The sequence below is a fragment of the Tetrao urogallus genome (genome assembly GCF_951394365.1).
Source record: "Tetrao urogallus genome assembly, chromosome: 20".
In the NCBI taxonomy this organism is placed as follows: Eukaryota; Metazoa; Chordata; class Aves; order Galliformes; family Phasianidae; genus Tetrao; species Tetrao urogallus.
The window spans coordinates 4675478-4700329 of record NC_136833.1 but is presented as its reverse complement, the minus strand read 5'-3'; the positions used below and the strand labels follow the sequence as shown (position 1 = coordinate 4700329).

The following is a 24852-nucleotide window of genomic DNA, read 5'->3' as shown; positions in this document are numbered from 1 at the left end:
GCAGAGGAACTCAGTATTAAATGTTTTATGTTCTTCCCCCCCCCCCCATTTCAGCTGAATAGAACAGAGTTACAGAGTCTTGTTATGGAGTCAGCACTGAAGAACAACTTGCACAAACATGGAGTTACTCTGTCTAGTTTGAAGGTCTCTGTAGTTGGTGGCTTCATCTGGAGTTTGCTCTCTAACCTAGCTGCTTATAAAAATACTTCCCAAGAGTCTTTGCAGTTACCTGGAACAACACTTCAAAACATCCTCTGCCAGCTCAGCATTCACCAGAATGCTCATAATAGATTTTTTTTATTAATGCTGTTCCTGCTAATTGGCCTAATTTGTAAATAAATCTAGGATGCCTGACAGGAGCTCAGAACGGCTGTGAAGAGAGAGATGTCTTATGCTGTGGTGTTGATACTTTCCACTAAACTGATAAACGAGTGCCAAATGTCACATGAGGGGTCTAATTTCAGCTGAGCTCATTTAGCTCTTGCTAAAGCATGTTCCCATGAGCACTGAGCAGCAGCAGGCTTAAATAAAAACCTCATCATGCCTGGCTGAGTGCAGTGTCAGAGCACAGGTGGCCCTCATTTCAGTTAAATCACTGGTAACCTGCATAAAGAGGACGCTGACTTTGTCCCTCTGAGAGATCTACTGCCTCTTCCCACTCTTTCTCTTTCTCCCCTTCAGCTCCTAGCGGTTTATCACTGCAGTGGCTGTTCTTTTAAGTGGGACCAACTGAGCAGGTGATCACAGGTTCAATTCTGCAGTTCAGAACACTGAGTGCTCCCTCTGTGTTGCCTGCAGCCAGGAAGCTGTCTGGAAAAAGCCACAGTAGTGACAGTAGGAAATGCTACTGAGAGGTTAAAAGGAGCTGGTGGCAGCCTTCCTGTTGGGGTGCTTGTGCAGGGCAGGGCAAGCTCACCTTACTTCTCAGTAGGGGTTTTCTCAGTAGGGCTTGGCCCTGCTCTGTCCTGGTTTCAGATGGAAGGTGATGTATTCTGACAACACTGTGATACTCGTAGAAGTTTTTACCCTTTCTCACTCTTGTCCTTGACGCTTTTTGTTTCCATCCCTGATGCCATGCATTCAATTTGTAAAGAGCCAGTAATAACAATAATATTCCATGGATCAACAAATTGGCAGTGACCCTCCAGCTATATAATTGTGAAGCTCTCAGCAAGTAATGTTAACCTTGTTGTTTTTTTAGCAGCAGTCCTTTGAAGTCACTAGTGCTAAAGATGAGGTCTGTTTACTCCTCTAACAAGAGCCAGACTTAAGAGGGCAAACACAGAACAACTCATTGCATGTCCTCATCTCTAGGTTAATCTCTGTCCTCGGTGCATCTGTGTTTACTAGAGGCTGTTTGTTCTGTGAGTTATGACTAATGGAAGAGCATTCTCTCAGCCATCGGTGTTCAAGCTCCCAAGGCTTAAAAGTCTGCTTTTTGACATAGGGCACAGGCAGCAGGAGCTGCTGATGAATGAGTATTCACAGGGAACCTCAGCTCTGCCTTCAAGGATCCTATCTTTCGTCCAATTATCTCTCCTAGAAGAATAAGACAGTAAAATAAATTTGGCTGCTGAGCCGTTGAGCGAGTGTGGCAATACCTTTGTTGTGTAGCATAATGCTGAGAACAGAAGTAGTGTTTATTTTGGAAATGTAAGCAATACACGTCCTGTACAGCAAGATTAAGGGATCTTGCCCTTAAGTCATCGTGCTGGTTTGGGGGATGTCAGAACAAACACGTTTTGTGTGGGTAGACCAGTTAGGGTCAGAGTTAGCTTTGGGTGTACCTACAATGTACGGTTGGCTAGCCAGACTTAATAGTATGAGTTGAAGGTATCTGTGGTGTGCTCTGCTGACATCAGTGGATGAAGAAGCTGTCTGATCTTAGCTGGCTTGGAAATGCAGCACTGCTCCTCTTCTCAGGCCTCTGAAGAAAAGGAACTGCTGTAGATATTGTACAAAGGGTGAGCCCTGTGGAGCAACAGAGAAGCAGCAGGAGCTGTGTTAGAGGGGGATTTCTTGGTTCCAGGAGATTTTGCCAGCAGATGAGCTCTTGGAAATCTTGGAGGCTTATGACTGTAATCTGGTGGGCTTTTGGTTACCACAGCAAATTGGATGCTAGTTGGTTGTCCTTCCCTGTGCCAACTTGAGAACTGTTCTTTTCAGAGCACTCTTTCATCAGTTTGCAGAGCAGTGCAGTCCCTGGGAACATCCACCTTCACACAGCAGTGTGTTTACAAAGGATGGGGTGAGCAGGGCTGTGTTCTGTTATGGGGACTTGAGAGGTGCTCTGTGCATATGCCCACATGACAACTTCCTTTCTGAGGGACTCTTGGGCTAAAAATCAACAGTGTGTATTTCAAAGTGAATGTTATGCTCTTCCTAGAAAAATTCATGCTTCAAAGCGTCTAAAGAAGAGAAAAACAAGCTATGATTTGCTTTTCCTTGAAATTTTTGACTCGTGGAACTGTGCTAGGTGTAGAACCAGACAGGGCTGCGCTGCTGAAATTGCAAACAGCAGCTGGTGCTGTAGGTACTGGAGAGGGGAGTCGGGTAAGAACAGATTTACCCCAAGTGCCCTTAAGATCAGCTGTTATCATGGCTAGCGATAGTTTTGGGGAAACTGGTAAGAGGTGAAATTGCAAGGTCTGTGGCATCCAGCTTGTAAGGAGTGGGCTTCCCATGAAGGCAGAGCGAATGCTGTTTTGTAAGGTGTCTCCTTGGCTGATCCCCATGCTGACATTGTCACTGTTTGCACATGTTCACTGTATTTGTAAGATAGCATTGCTTTAGTCGCAGGGCAAAAGATCACAATGAGGTTTTGGTCTTTGCTTGTCCTGAATTTAGCTGTACATGTTGTCAGGATTGTCCTTGATTGCCCATTCTCAAAAGCAACTTGCTTAAATGTCATTTTGCTTCTCCTTCTCTTGCCCAGCCTTCAAGTGCTGGAAAAGCAGGGGGGGCTATTAGATCACTCGAATTGAAAAATCCACCTGCGGTGCTGTTGTTTGTGCCCTATGATATTTGTCTCCATCCTGAATGCTTTATGAATGTTCTGATGGCAGCTGCCTAGGCGGTGTCATGAGCAGTCTGCTTCTCACATTAATCACCAGCTGTGTAATGAGGCTTCTGCTAATAGCCAAATCATTGTCCCTGTTTCAGACTCTCTGGTGCTGGAGTTTGTTGCTCCTGTGTTGTCCTGCCTGCTTGTGCTACCTGGGAGCAGACCTCTGTGAATCGATTGCTTCTAATTCCAATCCTGACTTCTGGAGCGTGCCACTGACCAGTCCTTATTATCCTGTGGGGTCTGTGGCTGGGTGTTATGAACTGCTCAGTGTGAAGTCTGCTTTGGCAACAGCTGTATTTCTGTTTACAGCTGTCTCTTCACGAGGTGCTAGTGACTTCACCCCCAGAGCACAGCACCTGATGGTGATCTGAGCTGCTTTTTGCTGTTGATCTCGCAGTGTATTTGGTGCATGGTTTTATCTGCCACCCTCTAGCTTCCCCAGACATGTTCCAGCAGTTCCTGTCAGAAGTCCTCCAGCCCTGACTGCTTTCTTAGCAAGTCCCGGAGAGCTCAGGAGTTCCAGTCGGTTGGTATCTCCACTGTTTAGCAACCTAAATTCCCTGGTTAATACACTGCTATCACCTTGCAGGTTTTTTGGACACACATACTGAGTTGGTAGCTATAGCGCTTTTATTTTTCCCCTATTGGCCCTTTTTCACATGCATTCCAGGTTTCTCAGCATGTGCTGTGAGAAATATTTCTTCATCTTGTTTTGTCTTGTTCTGTTCATCCAGCAATCTGCAGAGCGCTGTGTGAGCACGCTGCTAGACCTCATTCAGACCAAGGTCAACTACGTCGTCCAGGAGGCCATTGTGGTCATCAGGGACATCTTCCGCAAGTACCCCAACAAGTATGGAAGTATTGCAGGGCTTTGGGAAACCTTTGTCTGCTAGCACCACAGTACAGCAAGGCAGAACCTGCTCAGCAGAGCTTAGCAGAACACTGAGCCCAGGTGGCTGTCTTTCTGACAAGCAGTGTCTGTTCTGGTCCTAGCTGCTGATGTGATGCAGATGTCAGCTGTAGACAAGACACCAGCCTGACAGGTTGAAATTGAACTAGCTTTCTCCATCAGATGTTCTCTCTGGCTTGGGTAGCGCCCAGCTTATTTTATGCCTTCATGCAATAAGGTTTTGTTTCTTTAGCTGTAAAACAGTGTGGCAGTGTCTTTCAGCAGAGGTTTTGTGATCACCTAAAAAGTAATACAAGACATCTGTGGGTCTTTCTGGCAATTTCTGCTGTCAGTTACAAGATAGATTGTGTACTTACAGCAGGGATACCCACGCATGGGAACAGGAGAAGCAAAATAATTAGTGTGGGGTATTGTCTGTTTTATAGCAAAGCCTTTGGGGAGTATAATATCCAATTCTGGAGTTGCTAGTCTGAAGATAGTAGGAAGGCTGTAGGATCTGATACAGACTCATTTTGAACATTTGGACGCTTGGATCAAACGTTCCCTTTAGCAAAATGGAAGGGGAGGCATCTTTGTCTTGAGTACCACTTCTGGGTGGCCTTGCTGATTAAAGAAACTGCAAAGCCCTTGAGGATCCTGTGAGGTCCTGACACTCAGATTGGAAAAGGGGAAAGCCTGGGAGTATCTTCAATTGATTGAAAATGCTGCTTGTTTCATGTTGTATAGAAATACAGAAAATTGTAATTCAGTACAGGATTCTCTGCAGAATTGTGGGCTGAAATGAAGTAAACGTAAGTCGAGTTCACCCTGGTAATTCACGTGTACTCTGATAAATCAGGTATGAAAGCATCATTGCCACCCTGTGTGAGAATCTGGATTCCCTGGATGAACCAGATGCCAGAGCTGCCATGATCTGGATAGTGGGTGAATATGCAGAACGAATTGATAATGCAGATGAACTGTTGGAGAGTTTTCTGGAGGGCTTTCATGACGAAAGTACTCAGGTACAAATTGTGTCACATGTCTTATCTGTAGTGTTTCCTGTACTGTGTGTGTGGGACTGACTGCAAATGTTACTGCAGTGGTCAGAAAACAGCTTCCAATAAAAAGTTAAAGTTTTACCTAAAACAAAACCCTTGAGACAGAAAATCTGCAGAGTTCCCTAGATGTATTTTTTTTGTGGAAGGAGAAGACTAAACTTCCTGCATGTTGGATACTCCTTAAGGAATGGCCCTACTAGGGACCAGGACATGCAGAAGAATAGTGATGAGATGCATCAAAGTGTGACATGAACCTCGGTGTTCTGATCAGGGTCTTGTTTGCAATGTGTTTTGCTATGGAGAAGAGTTTAAGTTTGATTTTACTGGATTTCCCTGACAGAAAATGATGTAATGTTGCAAAGCGTGGAATTTCATGCTAGCAAAGGATGTTGAGACCTGGGATACTTTAAAGCAGGCTGACTGATCTTCCTTTTGTGTTCCTTTCTCCTAGGTGCAGCTCACCCTTCTGACTGCTATAGTGAAGCTGTTCTTAAAAAAGCCTTCTGAGACACAGGAGCTGGTTCAGCAGGTCCTCAGCCTAGCCACACAGGTGAGCCAAGGTGCACAGTGAACCAAAGTCCTCCAGACCCTTTGCTGGTCTGCAATCCAGCGTATCCCATCTGCTAGACTGATCAGCTGGGCTGGTATATAGGGTTCAAGCATGTTCTCCTCTCTTCCCAAGGGGAGGGGCTTACCTCCATTTAAGAACTGCTCTGTGCCTGTTACCATGCCATCTGGCATCTTCTGTCTGCTTCTTAGCTCTTACTTCATCCTAAATCACTCTCCATTCCCCAGCAAATGAAATGTTAGGGACAGAGTAGAGTTTTGAAAAATAACAGAATGCTTTCTTGACGTTGGCTTGCAGTTAAAACATCTGTATCAATGACAGATGGAAAGGACCAGGCAAAGACTTTGTTCTGTGAACCACAGAGTTCAAGCAGTGCTGTAAAAAGAAAAGAAATAAGATTTAGGTTTTTTCTTTGTACTTGGATACCATCAGCCAATGTGGCAGCTTTGTTGGAGACTATAGCAGTGGGTTAAGATCCCAGATTCATTATGCATGAGGAGCTGTTTTGAGCACAGATCACTGCAGGTAGTTCTGGGCTTGAGCTGGCAGACAGAAGTGCTGTGTAGTTTTGGAGGACAGAAGCAGAGAAATTCTGGTGGCAGAAGCAAGCAAAACTCCAAGTGAACTTCCTACACTCTGTGGCTGTAATGACTAGGGCAGCACTGCAATGGAGTGCCCCCAAAAAATGATTTACTTTGCAGACCTACCGTACCAACCGATGAAAACTGTCCTCAGCTGCTATGGATGAGTGACAACTGACTCCAGGTTTTCTGCTCCAGAGCATTCACCACTGGCCTTTTGGTTCTGTTTGTTGCAAGAGGTCGTGGCCATCATTTACTTACGCTTCTGTTGGTGCTTTTTGGGGTGCTGCATTTGGCAGGGATAAGAAATCCAGCCTGATCTTTTGCTTAAGAGCATTCAAAATCTGCTGTAAGGAGCCTCTGAGCTCTTCTTCGGGGAGGGATGGGCGAGGGGCCAGGTGTACCATTTGTCTAAGCCAACAGAAGAAAGGTACTAAGTGTTAAAACCCACTCTGCTGAGTCACAAAATACTTAATGGCACCCTAGGACTACAATAGGCGTCTGTTTTTTCTCTGTTTGTCACAAATGTTGATTCAGTCTGGCTTCTTGTATTTCATATGAATAATAAGTCAATGTAGGATAACTGGCTGTAAAACACTAAAAAGCCTTATGCTTCAAGGTCTCATTTCTAGGTAGAGATGCTGTTTTTTCACTTGAGTGGGAGAGTAATTACACGTGTGCTTCTTTCCCCAGCTTAGGTATTGTTGCGCTTTGAGTGCCTCTCAGGGTATTGTCGGCACAGCAAACTGCAGGTGTGATTGTAGCAGAAGTCAGCTTAATCCAGCCAACACTGGCAAAAATAGCAATGAAGCAGCTGGGGGATGGGAGAGAGATGTGTAGCAGTGATCAAGATCCCTAGCAAGTTCTTAATCTAACAGATGGCACTGACCTTCTGTAGCATTATTGCTGTTGTCCATCTGACACAGGTGGGTAACTAAGCTGTGGGTTCGTTGGTATGCACTGCAAGTGTGCATGCAGACCCTGGAGAGTGGAGAATTGGGAAGGAACAAGGAAAGGAAAAATTGAAGCCACTTGTTCCAATAGATTTATCAAAGATGCAGGTCTGCTTACCTGGCTATAGGGGAAGAAACAGTTGATCTTGAGTCTGTATGTGCCTGAGAGTCGATAGGAGCAAGTGGTCATCTTTCATGTCAGCCCTTGCAGAGGCCTTGTCTGATCTTGAGCTGCGTGCTGCAGGCAGGATGAGGACATTCCTGTAGGAATTGCAAAGGACAGTAGGTGAAAGAGTTCATGACTCCACCGTCAAACTGAAAAACAGCACTGCAGAGAAATCTTTCAGTTGACCCAGACACTGCATCCAGGTCCTTGTGAGCCAGAGGAGTTCACCATGCTCAGCCTTATTACAAATAGAGGTTTTGCTGCGTGTCTGTGTATGCCTCGAGGCAGAGGGCAGAGGAGGAGGTTATAGCAGGTCAGCAGCACCGAGTGAGATCACAGGAGAAGAAATAACAAGGAGGGAGGCTAATGAGCTGTAGGATATGTTAACAGAATTTTATAGGAATAAAAACCAGTTGCATTTATTCTGTTATTCTACTGATATGGAGATTAAAAATCCCATCTCTTTCTTCAGTGAGCAGTTCAGACATTACACTGCAGCATAAACCCCATCACCTCCATATCCCTAGAACATTAGCTGCCAGCTCTCACCTCTTGATGCTCTGGGCAAAACTGTTTGTAAAGGAGAGCAATTAATTCATGCAAAGGCAGAATTATCTGCACTAAACAAGGGTGTTATTGACAGCTAGAGAACTGATGAGGTATCTTAACATTTATCATTATCTTCCCATATTCCAGTAGATAACTAAAAGGCAGGATAAGTAACATCTCTTTTGTTTTGGAGAACGCTGCTTATTAAGATCCATCCAGTAGCTCTGCTGTTTGTTTTCTTTCTCCAATGAATGCCCTTGGGTAAGTCGTATTTCTAGGAATCTTGAATCCTTGTGTTACAATACAAAGTACAGTATATTTACTCTTAGGATGTGACAGTTGTTTCAATTCATTGGTGACTGTCACTACTAAAATGGATGCTTTTTTAATTCATGAGAATCACTAGGAAAAAAAAAAAAATGAAGTGATGGCAGACATTAGTGCCCATTGGAGCTGTGACTGGATGCGTTGCTTTGTCTCAGGATTCTGACAACCCAGACCTGCGGGACCGTGGCTACATCTATTGGCGCCTTCTTTCCACTGACCCAGTGACTGCCAAAGAGGTGGTCTTATCAGAAAAGCCACTGATCTCTGAGGAGACTGATCTGATTGAACCCACTCTGCTGGATGAGCTGATCTGCCATATTGGGTCTCTGGCTTCTGTGTACCACAAACCGCCCAATGCTTTTGTGGAAGGGAGCCATGGGATTCACCGCAAGCACTTGCCAATTCACCATGGAAGGTAAGCTGAGGTGGTAATGAGCAGGCTACTTGTTTCTTCCGAGCAAGCAGTCCAGAAGATATGAGGGTCTGCTAAAGAACTCCAGTTTTTATTGACTATATAGTAGCTTATAATCTGGAGCTTTAATGCTTCCTTGTAATGACAGTCCTGGAAGTGGGTTACATCTGCAAGAGCAGCATTACAGCAGTTCCAGGCTGTGGGGGTGTTGCTGTTGACCCTGTTCCCATGGTTCCTTGTTCAGGTAAGCACTGCTATTTGCTAATGGTATTAATTACAAATCTAAGTGTGCTTTACAGCAGGAGACAGAGCATCCAAGCTTACCTTTTAATAACGTTCACAAAGTGACATTTGGAATGCTATTTTTTGCTGTTTCGCTGATAAATCAGTGTGCAGTGCTGCTCCTTTTCTATTTTCTGATCCCACTTCTCTGCTATTCTTAGCAACTAAAGCTATTTATGTAATATGATGAGCTGTGGGAAACAGAGTTGCTTTCTCCCTGCCTGTGAAATCGAGTCTGGCTGCACTGACCCAGGACCAGCGAACACAAGTCTGCCAGTCAGATAAATGCAAATGGTGCTTCCTCTCTTACTTGATTTGCCCTAGTGGTAAAAATGAGCTGAGTGTGGGTGGCTTTAGTCTCCCTTGTTACCAGCCTTTCTGCATGTTGTTCACTTGTCCACTAGAGATTGAGGTTCTCCTTCAGATTGAGCAGCTGCCTATGCAAACCTCTTTACAGAGATCCATTTTGTACAGAAAATAGAAGCTTGGGATTTTGCTTGTAATACACACAGCCTTAGCTTTGTCCTTTCCTAACTTTTTGTTGGGCGGTTGGGCAGCTGCAGTTAAATAAGACCTTGAAGGGATTGCTTTACTCCATTGGCAGAAGGATGAGTAAGTGTTGAAGAGGTGTAGTGCTAAAGAAATTACATACTGGGAACAAACCAAGTGTGTGTGCTGCCGGCTCGTAATGTGCCTCTGCTCATACATGCTGTTCTTTCCCGTTCTCTGTTTGGGGGTGGGAGTGGAGCACAGTAACCACTCTTCAGAACTGTTTTAGCTAGCTGCTCAGTGTACTCCAAGTCCCTGTAATATTGGTACCATTAGGCATCTAAAGCTTCTAATGCAAAGAAGCTTTCAGCCCTCTCTGCCACTGCCTGGTGGGTCATTCATTCAGCACTCCTTATGCTGCATCTTTTTCTCCTGACACTGGAGTTGGTAGAGGCTTAAACAAGCTAAAGCTTCCCCTCAGTAATGAACAGGGATAAGGAAGAGGATCGTAGCTTCTCAAAGTCAGGAGCTGCAGTCCTTACAGAAGAGCTGCAGTGTTCAGCACCTTGCCAGTGCATTAATTCCCACAGCACTGCTGTGCAGTTACCTGCTGGCTGCATCCGCAGTGGTGCAAGCTGGCAGTAATGCTGTCAGTTACTGCTGGCAGCAGGACGCAGTGGGTTTGAGGTTATCTAGACTATTAGAGTCTCTGGGTTTAAAGAGAAATATGTTGCAGTGAGCTGTCTGGGAGCTGCCATGAGGCTTAGTATTTTTCCCCTCGTTAAATCCTGTGGCAAATGAATATAAAGTGTAGCCAGACTGCTTATGGTGAGAAACTTCAGAATCTGTGTAAGAGGCACTTCTAGTAATTAACATGTCTGCTAATGCAGAGAATAAGAAATAGGTGGTGGAAGGGAAATACCAATTCTAGATTGAGATATTTAATTAGGAAACAGTGGAGCTTGGTGTTGGTCAGTGGAAGGAGATAAATCCAGATCTGTGGGGAGTGCCTGGGTTGGAGTAGCATTGGTTGGAGTAAGGACATGAGGGTTTTATCAGTGTTAGGTCTCAGAAGAAACTGTTGTTTTTTTTTCCCCCCAGGTTTACATGTAGTTCTCCAGGCCCACTGGGCTAAAAATCATCTCTGTGGGCTTTTTCTGAGTTGGGAAATAGTTGTTTCCAGTGCTGTAGTGTGTGTAGTACGTAAGACTCATGATTTTGGAGTGGTCTGGGATTCTGCAAGTAGGCAGCATTTCACACTTAAATTCCCTTTTCTGAACTGAAACCCATGCACAATGCGTGGCAGGTCCTTGAGCTCAAGGACTTGATGTGCTAAATAACAACTTGCTGTAACACATCTTGTACATGGCAGCGGTTAGACGGATGGCCAGGATCATCCTTTAGCTGGCTTTTGCCTGTGAGCCCACCTCTAGATGTGTTTTCACCATGCTGGAAATCAGAGACCAAAGGCGACTTAACATCACTCTTCTTGTCCTTCCTGCCTGCAGCACTGATGCAGGAGACAGCCCTGTGGGGACAACAGCCACAACAAACCTGGAGCAGCCACAGGTCATCCCATCGCAAGGCGACCTGCTGGGTGACCTGCTCAACCTGGACCTGGGACCCCCTGTCAACGTTCCCCAGGTGTCCTCTATGCAGATGGGTGCCGTGGACCTCCTGGGAGGAGGGTTGGACAGCTTGGTAAGCAGCATGCTCTTTACATTCAGCCTGTGTGAAATAAATGGAGCTTGTGCTCATCTCTGCAAAGCTTCGATCACTTGTGCTTGTAATGCTCGGATCCTTAAGCTTCCAGTGCTGAGACCTGTAATTCCAAGAGAATTGAAGTGGTGCTCTTGTACCAACTTTCAGCAGGTTTTTCCTGCTGTAAAATGAATGTTGCTGCATGCAGTAGAATCTTCATGCCAGGAAATAAATTTGTTTCTCAAGCTTTTTCTGTCTGTAGAGAAAAACTGAAGTTGTTTTAAAGTTGTGAAGTGTCTCACTCTTTTGTAATTAATTTCGACTCCCTCTTGAAGTCCACCCAGTTCCCAACTCCACTGAATTTCAGTGCCAAACTCCCAGGGCTGTCAGCCATAGCCCTTGGTCACCCCGTATGTATATGCTGTAGATTGTTGTGGCTCAGTATCAGTAACATCTTAATTGCAGTTAGATTGTAGGGAAGCGCTCTGCCTAGCCCTCCCCCTTGCTACAGCAGCCATGAGGAGGTATTCAGATACCTAAAAGGGTCAGGTCTCAGAGTATAAATAATCATGTGATGTCTGCTCTGTGGTGTGAGTTGGGAATAAGCTGCAATGAGAGGATGTGTTAGCAGGTAACAGCTACAGTGGAGAGGAGATGAGTGGCAGCCAAGCAGGGAGAGGTGGTCAGTGTAATCACAGCCTGGGACAGTGGAGCACATCTTCTGTAGCAGCCTGCTGGCTTACCAGTGTGGTGAGAAGCAGGCTAGCTGTATTTGCACCATGTAACCTTAGTAAAACTACCTCAGTGAGCACAGCTTTCAGACCTGCAGTGGATTTGTCTTGTGTGAGGTTTGGCTTCCAGTGAGCTGAGTTGGATTAGCTGTGCACTGGGTTCAGGTGCACTTTCAGTTCTGAGTCAAGCTCTGTATAAGAAGTGGGAGACAGCTGGATGAACCCTGATGCAACAAATTCCTTTTTGCCCAAGACTTTTTTGTAATCTTCAGCAATCGGATTAAAGCAGACGTTAAGCACACCTCCAGCTCTGATGCTTCATGAGCTAATGAACTGGAAGCAATCTAACCCATAATGGCATTGGTGTTCACAGAGGTCAGATGTGCTTTGGTCTCTGTGCCATCTACACAGCATCTTGGGGATGTTCTTTCCTCCTAGGGGTTGAAGATTAGGGAGGGAAACTTGCAGCTGATGTTGCTGGGAATGCAGGCAGCACAGGGCAGTGACTTTTGCAGCCCTTGCCCTGCATTGTGACAACTGCCACTAAGAAATTGTGGGATTTTTATTTGTATTAATGCATTGCAGAGAAAGACTAAGAGTTAAATTTGTCTGTGCTGTCCTCCAAGCTCTCTCTTGTAACCCATTGTTTCTCAGTATCAGAGACAAATGAATGCAGCAGAAAGACTACAGCTTGGTTTTGAGAAAAGGTTTCTCTATCAGCTGGCATTAATGGGCTTAATTCAGTTGACCCACTTTGGCAGAGGAGCTGTTAGTTGATGTGATAGGCTTTTACTTCATGTTTTTCCCAGGCTTTAAGGAAATTGATGGGGCTGGGGGATGTGATCTACCGAAGTGACTGTTTCTGGACAATGCAGTGCCTGGGGTTGTGTGTCAGCACTCTCACAGCTGCGTTATTAGATGGGGACAGCAATGAAAAAAAAAAAGTCTGAATGATGTTTTTTTTCCTCCAGAATGCTTTTTATTGCAGAGCTGTTGGATCACATGTCCTGTTTTCTCCTTATCCTTTGCGTGTGTAAGTGAATCCTGTCCTGATGTATCTGTTTTTCCCTGGCTTTTTGTTCCCTAATAACCTTGGTTTGTGGGCAAGTGAATATAATCTGTCTTTGTTTATTGCTGTGGACATGTGTTTAAAAAGCACCAAGCTGAGTTCTCCCAGCCCAGTGCTAACGAAATTGCTAGGCAGCATCTCTGTGCTGCTTGACTAGCCAAGGGAATCCACGCTTGGATCTTAGCCTGATATTAGACTGGGCTTGTACAGCTCCAAAAGAGGGCTCAGAATGCACGTAGGCACATGCCTGACTTGTGCATGGGGTGTGAGTGGGTTGGGTGTCCTCAGGTGTTTCCTGGAAGAGAGCTGAGCTCTTTGTTCTTCTCTTGGAAATAAAAATGGCCAGGAACCAGGGATGGTGGGCGCCTGAGCTGCTCGTGCAGTCAGTGAAGGGAGCTGGAGCCTGAAATAAGTTCTTCCATCTTCATCAGTGTTGCATTACTCCTGAAGATTTTTCCAGATGCGTTTCCTTTCTCTTTGTCGGGAGACCGAGCACAGCGCCCATTCCTCTGCATGGAGCAGTGTGAGCAGTCTCCTTGCCCAAACCAGAAAGAGTTTATTTCTGTTTGGGTCCTTGTGCTGCAGCAGAGTAATCCCATTGCAGCTGCTGTCCTCTGTGTGTGCTCCTTTGGCCCTTCTTTTTCCATCCCTCTTATCATCTTAAAGAAGAGTTCTGGGACCAGGCATGGAAGGATGCTGAGCAAGACTATGATCAATCCCAACAGGATTGTGTGTAGAGTTGTTTTTAAGATTCCTGGTGATGGAGTTTGTCACCTCTGCTGTCAGTCTCGATTCTCTGCTCATCATGAGCTGATCCTTTTTGGATCTCAGGTGACCTGAGAGGAGATAAAGGAATACCATTGAATACAATGGTGTTCATACCATAGCCTGAGTTGGGGGCACGCACTGAGTGACACACAAGAGCAGAGCAATTCTCAGCCCTGCTTGTTCCTTGCAAGAAAGCCTAAATAAGCCACTGTGTTAGAGTGGAAGAAAACTGCTTGGGATGTGCATGAAATCATGGTCTGCTCCAGCGATGGTGAGATTGCGTCAGTACTGCGAGTGTCGCAAAGGCAGCTGAAGGTCTGGACGGGGCTGCAGGCTCACAGCCAGTTTGTCACATTCGCTCAGTGTCATGTGTTGAACCCTTGGATACTTGTTGCAGATCTTGTGTATTTCATCATGCTTCCTTTCCTTCAGAGAAGGCGTCTGTCTTCAGATGCCAAAGTCCCAGCGAGGCTGACTCAGGAAGGTCAACAGAAGCATTAACTTCCACTGCAAATATCATTCTGCATTTCTGCTCCTCAAACTGTAGGGTTTTGTGTTGCAGGCATTTGAATGGAGTCTGCATGCTGTAATACTGGGTAAACAGCAAGTTTGTATTGTTTGCTTTTTTTTTTTTTTAACTCAGGACTGCTAGGTTCTTGTCCCCATGACCAGCCAGCTGCTCGGTAGGTTAGTTTCTTTAGTGAATACCTCATTCTTCATCTCCATAGTGAGTCCTGTAATTAAATGTGCATATTGTGCATGCACAGATGCTGAGCATGTGTTAACAATTTAAAAAAAGAGGAAAAAATGTGCCTTTAGTACAAGAACAAGATATGCTTTGTTTATAACCAGACTGGCTACACAAATTTTGGAGAGAGAGTGCTGTTCTGTAGCAAGCAGAGCCAGCACTGAGTGTGTTCCAGGTTGTGCCCTTGTCAACCCTGCACAGTTCTTGTTTTTCCTCTGCTTTGCTTTCTTTCCTGCATAACATTGACCAAGCCCACTGTTGCAAAGCTGCTTGAGATCTCCAGCTCTTGGGCAGCAGACTGAAGGATGTGGAAGTATGGATTGTGATGCTCTGTCTCCTTGAAGCCCATCCCGATGGCTGTGCTTCATGCAGACTGCAGGCAGCGCTCCAGCTCCCAGTGTATTCTTGATGCAGCCCTTTATAGGATAGCACCGCAATGAGCCAAGGTCATTTTGTCTTCGAGCCTTTTCATGTGTTCATTTGCTCTGAAAACCAGTGGGCACGAGAGCTGTGCTGCGTGGCATGTCATGCAGTGAGCTGAGTACTTAGCAGGAGCTGGCCACCATGGCAAGGAGCCAAAGGGGCTGGCTTGGAGCTCAGAGATGGAGCAGTAAATCTGTAGGAATGGACAGGATTGGATTGTCTGTTATGTAAGGATTTTATTTAATACTCTAAGCGCTCATCTACAAGAATATTATTGATTCAAAGCTGGCAGCTCCTGAGATTGAGTTATGTCCTAAATTGTAAAGCTATTTGATAAACATTGGATAACCATAGTTTTTTTTTTTTTTTTCTGTAATACCTGGGCTGCCTCAATAATTTTGGGCCATTCTAGGTGGAGCTGTAACTCTCTGCAGTCAGGTTGGATATTGGAGGTGTGATCCCAGTTGTCCCTTCTGTGTGACTGTATCACTCTAACACTGCCTGGAAGAGGTTGTGGTGAGGTGGGGGTTGGCCTCTACTCCTAGGTAACAGCAACAGGACATGAGGTGATGCTTTAAGTTATGTCAGGGGAGATTCAGGTCAGATATTAGGAAAAATGTCTTCCCAGAAAGAGCAGTGATGCATTAATACAGAGAGGTGGTGGAGTCTCCATCCCTGGAGGCGTTTGAGAACCATAGAGATATGGCACTTGGGACACTGGCATAGGAGTGGATTGTTGTGGTACTTGGTGATCTTAGTGGTCTTTTCCAACCTTAATGATTCTATGGTCTATTGCTTCATTTACCTTCTGGAACTACAGCATGGCCCTGCCAGGTCAGACCCACTGTCTATCTCTGTGCAGTGGATGCATTGCTTCCCCAGTGTGCTCCTCAGCCTCTCACAGTGGACTGAGCCTTTCATCCAGGCTGTTCTGGTTGGGTCAGCTCCAATGGACATCTGTGAGGATTTCTGAAAAAGGGCACATGTCCCTTGCTGGAGCACTGCTAATACGGAAAAGGAGCTCTTCTGGTGGGTCGCTTATTCTAGTCTTACTAAAAGCTATTCAATTTGTTACTGCTAGACCTTTGGAGAGTTGCCTTTTTACATATTAGAAAATATAAATGCTTAATACTTAGTTTTATTGTTGATGGAAGCCATTCTGCAAGGCGAGGCATTAGCAGTGAGTGCTACTGAAGCTGGTGGCTGAGATTGGCAGCGTGGTTGGTGCTCCACCACCTTTGAGGCAGCTTGGTCCTGCTCTGCAAGAGAACAAACAGACAAGAAGCAGCATGCAAGATACTGAAAATGTCTGTGAATGAACCACAGCAGTGTGTGCAGTGAGATACTGATCTGCAGCCCACCAGCGGTTCAGAGGGTGCACTCCGTGACTTATTTTTAGTTCAGTGAATGCTGTGTATGCTTTGCTGTGATGTGACTGAGTGCACGCTCAGCTGCTGGAGTTTAACGCTTGGTTTGGAGTGCAGAGGAGCGAGGAGGCAGTGATTGTCTCCTTTTAACCCATGAATTATGGCTCCATGAAACACGTAGCTGCTCCCACAGGTCTCTCTGCAGTGCGGATACACGCTGGTCCCTGTGCCATGGGTGGTGCAATATCTGTATGTGGCTCCACCCTCCCCTATTATTTTTTTTGGAGCTTCAGATAGCTCACATAGCGTTGCAGAAGTGATCACAACCCCTCTGGATCACATGAACACTTCAGCAGAGCCACTTCATTACAAGCTACTGTTAAGATGCAAATAAACCCTCCTGATGCAGTAACTCCAGCAGTGCTGCACTTCATAAGTCAGCACAACTGTCTGTATGAGCAGGAATTGCTGGGGTAGATGCTCTCTAACTGCAGAACAGCCACAGCACCATCTGAGTCAGCAAACGTGGAGTGAAGGTGCTGGTGCTGTCCTGGTGTTACGGGGCTGGCCTGGCCCACAAGGCTGCTTGGATGCTGTTGTAGCACAATGGTTTGTGGAGTTGTGGTGGTACTACAGAAGATGCCCTCTTGGAAGGGCTTTGTGCGCCTGGTGACCAAGGCTCTGTGCTAGTCCCCTGCTTATTGTCACAAACAGAGGCGCTGTGCTCTTTAGCAGGAGGCAAGCTTGCCAACTTGGGCTTAGGGTTGGGGTTTTGTAGGGCTGCAGGCTGCCCACTGACTGCCATCCTGGCATGGAGCAGCAGTCCTCCTCCACCCTTCAGGGCTTACAGAAGCACTACTAATGCAGTCCTCACCTCCTGTTGAATGGAAATGGTTAAGCAGAGCTGCCAGCCCTTGGGAATCAGTTCAGCAGTGCTTTTTGCCTGACTAATAGCTGCTCCTTCCCTTCTGCACCCTGCCTGTCACCACAGATGGGAGAGGACGCTCTGTGGGTAATTGGTTCCTGTTCCCTCTGTCCTCCTCCTTCCCTCTTACTCACGTCACTGTTATGGTCTTCACTATCGTTGGAATCTGGAGTAAAGTTAGCTCTGAGGCCCTGACAGGGAAGAGTGAAGGCTGGCTGCTACCTTGAGGTACCCTGATATGGCACTGCTCCCCTCCCTTGCAGTGAGCACTCACAAGCCCAGTGTATGGGTTTCTTTGAGGTCGAGTTCCTAGCCTGCAGCCCCTTGTGAGTGCAGTAGGAAGTGGTAGAACAGTTAACATCCTTCTCGATTATGCTGAATTATTCAGTCATTTCCATAATACCCTTTGTGAAATGCTTGCTGCTTGATAAACCAGTCTTTCTCCTGCCTCGAACAGTACCAGAAATCCTCCATGCATACAGCAATATCTGGAAATGAACTGGATTATTTACTTTTTTCCTCTGGACTTTGCTGCCTGTCAGCATAGAGTGCGAAGTTCATTGTGCTGAAGACTGAATAGAGATAAGGTGTAATCGTTGCATTTATTACTCCTCAGTGAGCCAGTAACAAGGTGTAAATGATCTGATCTATTCATCTACAACACGGCTTGGCTTAAGAGCAGCCTGCAGAATGTGGCTCTGCTCTGCCAGGCTGCTCCAGTAAGACCTGACAGTGTAATCAGTGCTGTTTTATAAGCTTGGTATTAATTGGATTTGAATCCTCTGGCTGGCTTTCTGTGCTTCTCTTGACTTTGGAATCGCTCGTTCTTATCTGTCATCCCTTAAGCAAGCAAAGGGACCTGGGACTTGTGCACCATGAGAGGATGGCTGTGGAGTTGTAAAAGATGAGGGGCCTCTGATAAACTCCTGCTGTGACACCAAGTAGGGATAAGCTGAGACTCGCAGGGGAAGGAAAGAAACTATTAAGACTTCTGAATAAAAGACAAACTGTGCATGATTTGTGCTCCTCTAGCACCTCACAGCTGTTAAAGTGCTTCAGGTGGCTCCTATGGGGAGCAGGGGAAGGAGGGAGATGTCAGGGGGTGGAAAGGAATCCAGAACAGTGCAGGGATTCATCAGCTTTTATGTGTGTTTTGGTGCTGGTAATCTTTGCTGCTGCTCTCGGGGTCTTTTATCCATTTTATCTGTGCTCTGAGAAATAAGTACAAAGCTTTATGGTATCTCTTGACCAGTGTAAAATGCACTGCCATGAGATATCCTAGAGAACAGCCTGCAGAGCCCAGAGCAAAACTGAGTTTCCAGGTTTTTACTGCGGAAGGAAAAGGGTTGGGACCTTTTTGCCTCAAAGCGCATTGATCTTGGAAGTTCCCGCTTTATGTTGTTTGCACTTTTTTCCCCTCAATCTTTTATGCCATCAGTGTATGTTTGAACTGCATACTGGAGCCCTTTGATGGCCCAGTCAAGTGCTCTTTTAAAACAAGCAGCCACCCCGAATCTCATGGACACCCTGATGAAATGGAAGGGCAAAGCTACCTATGGGGCAAGCCATGCTGCCCTGACTTCCAGTCCACCCCTCTCCCCCATCTCACTTCCCCTCTTCTTGCATGGTGTCAGAGCATGATCTGTGTCCAGATGTGACAAAAACTGTACTTGGTTTGTACTTGTACTACCATGGTCTCATGCAGAATCCTTGGATGAGTCTGGAGATGCCTCTGTAGGGAACAGCTGCTGCAGATCTGTGCATACAGTGGTGTGGATGTGTGAAAAGGGGTGTTCTGAGAACGTGGCCCAGGTGGTTTTTTTTGAAGTGTGTTTGTGGTAGGACAGCTGCAGGTTGGCCTGGAAGAAGGGCTTCAGAGAGGATATGGTGCGTATGGAGGATGTAAAGTAGCTATTTCAGTTGCCTCCAAATGTGTTTGCGTAGCTTGGCAGACAGCATTACCAAAATATCCCAGTGCACAGTAAGGTCTCTGTGCTATTCCAGTGGCCCATTAGATCGTGAAGCTGGTTTTGTCCTCTCCAAGGACAGCAGTCTTCAAAGGGAAACCAAAGCCCATCGAGCTGGGCTTCTGTAATAGCAGCTACAGCTCTTTCTCTTTGTTCCCAGCTATTGGGAAAAAAAAGAAAAAGCAATTGAGGAGAGAGACATCCCTGAGACCTGTTGTGTTTTTTCTGTCATTTGTGGCTCTTGTCTAGAAAACCACAGCTTTCAGGAAGCAAGCTTCCTGTCAGTTTTATTTTTATTCCATTTCACAGTTACCCCACTGGGTTTTATAGAGCTGTGGGTTGAAGGGAAAGCATTGATGCACGAGAAGGGAAGAACTGCGCAGTTTGTTGCGTGGATGACAGGCGTGAGAGAGGATGAATTTTGGTTTTGTTAACCAGGAAAATGCTTCTTGCTGCAGTATGTGTCTGGAGGTAGATTTCTAGCAAGCTCTGCTCGCAAAACAGCCCTGAAGCCCCTCTGTTCACTGTGCTTTCCCAGCATTGCATTTCTGTCTGTCCTGTACACAGCAACAGTGCGGGTGGGAGCTCTGCTCCGGCCCTCTGACACTGGCTCTACTGACCTCTGTCTGTCTCTCCTCTCTCTCCTTCTCTCTTTCAGCTTGGCAGTGACCTTGGCGGGGGCATTGGAGGAAGTCCGGCAGTAAGTGCCATTCCATTTTTTTCCCCAGTTTAAAAAAAAAAAAAAAAAAAAAAAAGCTGCAGAAAGCCCAGGGGGTTTTTAACTACACCCTTACCCACTGTGTGCAGGAAGATGCTTAAAGCCCTGAAGATGTATGCAAATGGAAACTGCAGCCAAACCTACAGGTCCCAACCGATGTTGCTGCCATCTGGGCTCTCCTGAGAGTCACTGGGGCCAGAGCTGCTGACTTTGCTTAGCTCTTCTTTCTCGGAGCTTTCGGCTTGAGCACCAGCATTAACATGGCAGTACCCTGTCCTTAAAGCTGGAAGGCTGAGGCTGCTTACTGCTCTGCTCACACAGCTCTAACCCTAACCCAGCGCACCGCAGCCTTGTCTGACCTGAGCAGCTCCATGCTTTCCTCCTCCCAAAAGCCATGTATGACTTTTCTCAGGGCTTGGTATGCTCTGAGCATACCACATGTGGCCAGTGCTGTGCTCTGCCTGACACTGGCTTCCTTTTCTGTCCTAGTGCCTTGAGCCCAGGACGCTTCCAGGCTGCTTCAAAGCACTCTTAGTTTCAAATACATACCAGCTTCTTCTAGGAAAGCATGGGAAAACGATGCAAAATGACAAGAGAACACAGCAGGCAGGAGGGAGCGTGCCTCCAACCCATGGTCAAATGCAAGCTCCAGTCCCTCCTCCTAGCACTGCATAGAAAATGAGAAAAAATGTGCTCAGTTCTGGAAGGAGGGCCCTTGAGATACTGCTTGTGGCTGCAGTCATTCTCTCTCCTTCTTTCCCTGTGAATCTTGTGTTCCTGTCTAACTTCACCATGAGGGCAGAGGACAGCCTGTGGCATGGTTTGTGCTCTGGAACGTGGGGGCTATTTGCTCCGCAGAGATCACCCCTACAAAGCCAGGTCTCTGCCTTCCTGAGCCAGCACAAACCCGCCACCCAGCTCTGTAAATCCATCCCTCCTCCCTGTCCAAAGCATTGGTTGAGAAGCCACATCTCAGGTAGGTTCCCAAGCACAGCACAGAAGTGAGATTTCAGACCCATCATGAGTATCTCCTGCTGCATGCCTTGATCATTCTGCTTGTTCCTGGGCTGATAACTGTGGTGAATCCTATCCTCAAGCACTTAATTCTTCTTTCTCTCAGTAAGATAACTTGGAAACTTGACTTGAGCGTGACTGTCCCACTGGGAATTGGGACCTCCTGTTAAGTCCTGGGGGAAAGGATTGCCCTTCTTGTAGGCACGGTGTCCCTTGGTGGGCAGAGACCACTGATTCTGCTTCATATAGTGAATCTTTTGAACCACAGTGCTAAAAAAGCAGAGCTCTGGCTTTGGGTGGGAGTATGTAACGTGGTTTTGACTCCCTTTTTATCTCTGGATATGCAAAATCTTGCAGATTCCTGAGGAATGTTATAATTGGAGGAAGATTTGAAGCATCTTGTCTTTTTCCTGGGCTTGTGTAGCATAGATCATAAAGCTCACTGTCTTTTTAGGCTGGAGCAATGAGGAATAAAGATTTCTTTATGTTGGGAGTAGATAACTGGAACTATAAAAATGATGTGAAAGCTATTGCGTGGTTGAGGTGACAGCTGGATGTAGGGATTACTTGCCGAGAGCTTTGGAGTTCAAATGCATTATTTAGCACTGTTGATAATTCAGTGGGGAAGCTGCAAATGGCTTTAAAATACGTAGGATATTGCCCAAGTTCATGCTTTATTAAGTGAGTGGTGTTCTTCGTATGTGGTGTTAATTGTTGGCTGTTCTTTCTAACCCGTCCAGGTGGGGCAGACCTACATTCCCTCTTCTGTGCCAGCCACTTTTGCCCCTTCACCCACCCCAGCCGTGGTGAGCAGTGGACTCAACGATCTCTTTGAGCTCTCATCTGGTATAGGCATGGCTCCTGGAGGATATGTGGCTCCCAAGTCTGTACGTAAGGAAAGAGAACAACCTCAGTATGTTGCCCTCCCTTAGGCAATAGGGACTGAGGCTGCTCGTGTCCCCTTTGTTGGTTTGTAGTGCTAGTAGAGCACCTTGGGTTCTGTTTTGTCCCATTAGGGACAAAAATTCTTTGTTTTTCATGGGCAGAGCAGTGGTTTGTTGGAGATGACATTAGTCACAGAGCTCTAGTTTTTTTTATTCCTTCATTTTGCCTGTGACAGTATTACTCTAAAGATTGGCCCATAGAAACTGTGAGAATCCCAGTTTTGTTGGAGACCTACTTCCCAGCAAGCTTCCCCAGGAAAATGAGGGCAGGATACCATTTGTTACAATTTTCCTAGAAGACTCGTTTATTTGGAGGAATTGAACATGACACTGCAGATAAAAATCACATACTCAGGATGAGCACTCCACAGTGTAATGCAGATAAATGCTCTATTAGACAGAAATTGCAGATGCTTAGTCTGGAGAGTTCATTAGCTACAGAGCGTGGTTCTGGTAGCAGGCTGCAGAGCAGCCACAGGGAGCTCAGGGTTGGCCCTTTCATGCCTCAAAGGGAGTAAACAAACATTTGCACTCATTAAATAGCCAGTGGTTGAATCAACTAAAATTACCCTATGGGATCTAGAATCTTGGACTACTGCAAGGCATGTTGGTCCTGATCTGCTTGCAGGTTACATAGCATATCAGACCAGGTACAAAAAATCCCCGTAGTTTTGAGTGAAGTATTTCTTTTTGAACTGCTCAGATTTTCTGAAATCTCTTGTTTCAGGTTTGGTTGCCTGCAGTGAAAGCTAAAGGACTGGAGATCTCAGGCACATTCAGTCATAGGCAGGGACACATCTACATGGAGATGAACTTCACCAATAAGGCTTTGCAGCACATGACTGACTTTGCCATTCAGTTCAACAAGAACAGGTAAGAAACCAATATGCTTTATCTGCTATCTTAAAAAAACAAAAATTGCATGTTGTTATGAAAGGAGTCTGTCTACTGGAGAGCTACTACTCTCCATTACACTGCCATAGTTGAGAGCTGAAAATACACACTGGTATGGTGGTGTTCAATTGTGCCGGCACTGCTGCCTCCTGCATCCATTAAGTAAACAGGCAGCAGACAGTCCCATCATTCTCCTGGCTTGAAGCAGCATCTGCCCTGTTTAATCTCTCCAGAGTTTTAAAGCCACCTTTTGTGTTGTTAGGCAGGTAAGTGGCTTTATAGCTACTAAGTGCCCTGAGGAAAGTGAGAGAATAAACAGACAAGCATCTGAGCTGCACAAATACTGATCCCTAATGCCTTTGCCTCCTGACTTAATTGCTATGCTGCCCCTCAGACTGTCTGGAAGTGCAGGTCTCATTAATAAAGCTATTTGTCAGTGGAGAAGTTGCAAAGTAAGAGCCTATGGCACGTGTTTTCCCTGTAATTGGCAGCGAAATGATTTTTGCTAGGAGCAGCCACTGGAGTGCTTAGAACATACAGATTGTTCTCAGAAATGCATCCCAGCCAAAAGACGTGACATGGTGGTGCCTCCCCACTGCCTTCCCAAAAATACCTTTTCTGGTCACAGGGCACGCAGCTGCTTTCTTGTAGGTTGTGAGCAGCACATCAAGGCCCAGGATGGTTCTCATCAAGGCTGCAAAGAGGATCTTGTGACTGAGATGCTTTGCTGGTTCCTTAGGAGCCCTTCACAGGAAAAGGGCTTTCTATAACTAAGATCTGCTGGAACCATCTCTTTAATATCATCGTTAGCCTTGCAAATTTAGGATTTCTTGGGACAAATAGTATTTACTTATAACAGACATTATGCTAAGTAAGTCAGTAAATGTTCTCCCTGGACTGCTATATTTTCCAGAGAGTTTTTGCTAAACTGCTATATGCAAATGTTTTGTGCAGATTGGTCTTTAAAAAAAAAAAAAAAAGATTTTGCTTTTGATTTTCCCTATACATCAAGCTGTGTTCTAGCCACACCTACGTGGTGGTGCTTCTCAAGGATGTAAGAAGTTTAAATACTGTACAGTAAAACAGCAGTTTCTCCTTTTGCATCTTATCAACACATGCTCTGTATGTTTTCTACTACTGTTTACTCTTCTACAAATGCTGTTCTCCTGTCACTGCTTTCCACTCTGCCTGGTGCATTGGAAATAACTGCAGTGAGCTGTCTCTTTGGGTGTAAACATTAAGGCTTGTGATTAGGACGTTTCTATTGCATTTCTCCCTTTCCTGCTGCTACTAATTGCATTCACTGCAATCCTGGGATAAAAGATAGGGGATAGAAACAAACAGCTAGACCTCTAGTGTGCTGTAATATCACAGCCACTTAGTAGGAAATGCAGCTTTCTTTCCTCTCAAAGAATAAGGGAAAACACCAGGGTTTATATCTCCTAAGGTGAAATGGCTGCAGATGGCAATTGTCATGGCTGAGTCCTCTCTGAAAGCATTCTCTTCTCAGCTTCTTAGAGCTGAAAACTAAGGAAAACCAAGAACAGTGCATCTGCTGGTATCAGAAGGAGAAGCAAGCGTCCTGTATGTCTGCACTTCTGTTTGCCTTTGAAAAGAACCTGCACTGTCAGATTGTACAAATTCTTATGTTAAATGTTAGCTGCTTTCCCTCTTCTGCTCTAAATTGAGGTGCCTGTGGAATTAAATGCAGCTTGGACTGAAGAGGCAAGTAAAGATTTGCTGTATGGTGATGTGTGACCCCAGCTGAAGGAGCCTCAACTCAAACCAAGCATTAGAGCCAGGATTAAGTCCAGATGCTGTCATTAGGGACCAAACAGCTGGCTGCATTGATTAATTTGTTCTACAGTGCTCTGTTGTAAACCACATGTTCCTCCTTGGTTATGTTATTTGTTTGGTATTGGCTTCAATTCTTTCTTCTATAGCTTCCAATGGCTAACAGCCATACAGAGAGCCTGGAGGCCCGAGCCTGACGGATGCCATGCAGGTGGTAGAACTGTTTCCAGATGTGGATCCTCTGGGCTAGGTGCATGCTGTCAGGGAGACCACCAGATTGGTTTTCCTTTGCCTTGCACTGCTTTGAGTATCTGCCGTGATGCTTGTTGTCAGCTGTGCTCCTTTTCCTGGAGCAACAGCAAGGGCAGCTCAGGAAGAAGTGGGGCAGTCCAGGAAGAAGTGAGCCAGCTCATGCTTGGCAAAAAGGGAATAGGTGTTGGGACAG

General features: G+C 45.8%; 1 protein-coding gene across 3 annotated transcripts in view; it reads left to right on the top strand.

Moving 5' to 3' along the window:
* AP2B1 (adaptor related protein complex 2 subunit beta 1) overlaps positions 1-24852 on the top strand; it is a gene marked incomplete at both ends in the record, with an annotated part of 59966 nt that overhangs the window by 21645 nt on the left and 13469 nt on the right. Inside the window, 9 exons of one of the 3 annotated variants that reach the window (XM_079545210.1) lie at positions 3802-3917; positions 4816-4981; positions 5469-5567; positions 8317-8576; positions 10853-11045; positions 17143-17163; positions 19702-19743; positions 21516-21662; positions 22447-22592. In XM_079545210.1, coding sequence (XP_079401336.1) covers positions 3802-3917; positions 4816-4981; positions 5469-5567; positions 8317-8576; positions 10853-11045; positions 17143-17163; positions 19702-19743; positions 21516-21662; positions 22447-22592 — 1190 coding nt within the window. The remainder of the gene's footprint in view (positions 1-3801; positions 3918-4815; positions 4982-5468; positions 5568-8316; positions 8577-10852; positions 11046-17142; positions 17164-19701; positions 19744-21515; positions 21663-22446; positions 22593-24852) is intronic. The other 2 variants (XM_079545211.1, XM_079545212.1) reach the window with 2 other exon arrangements.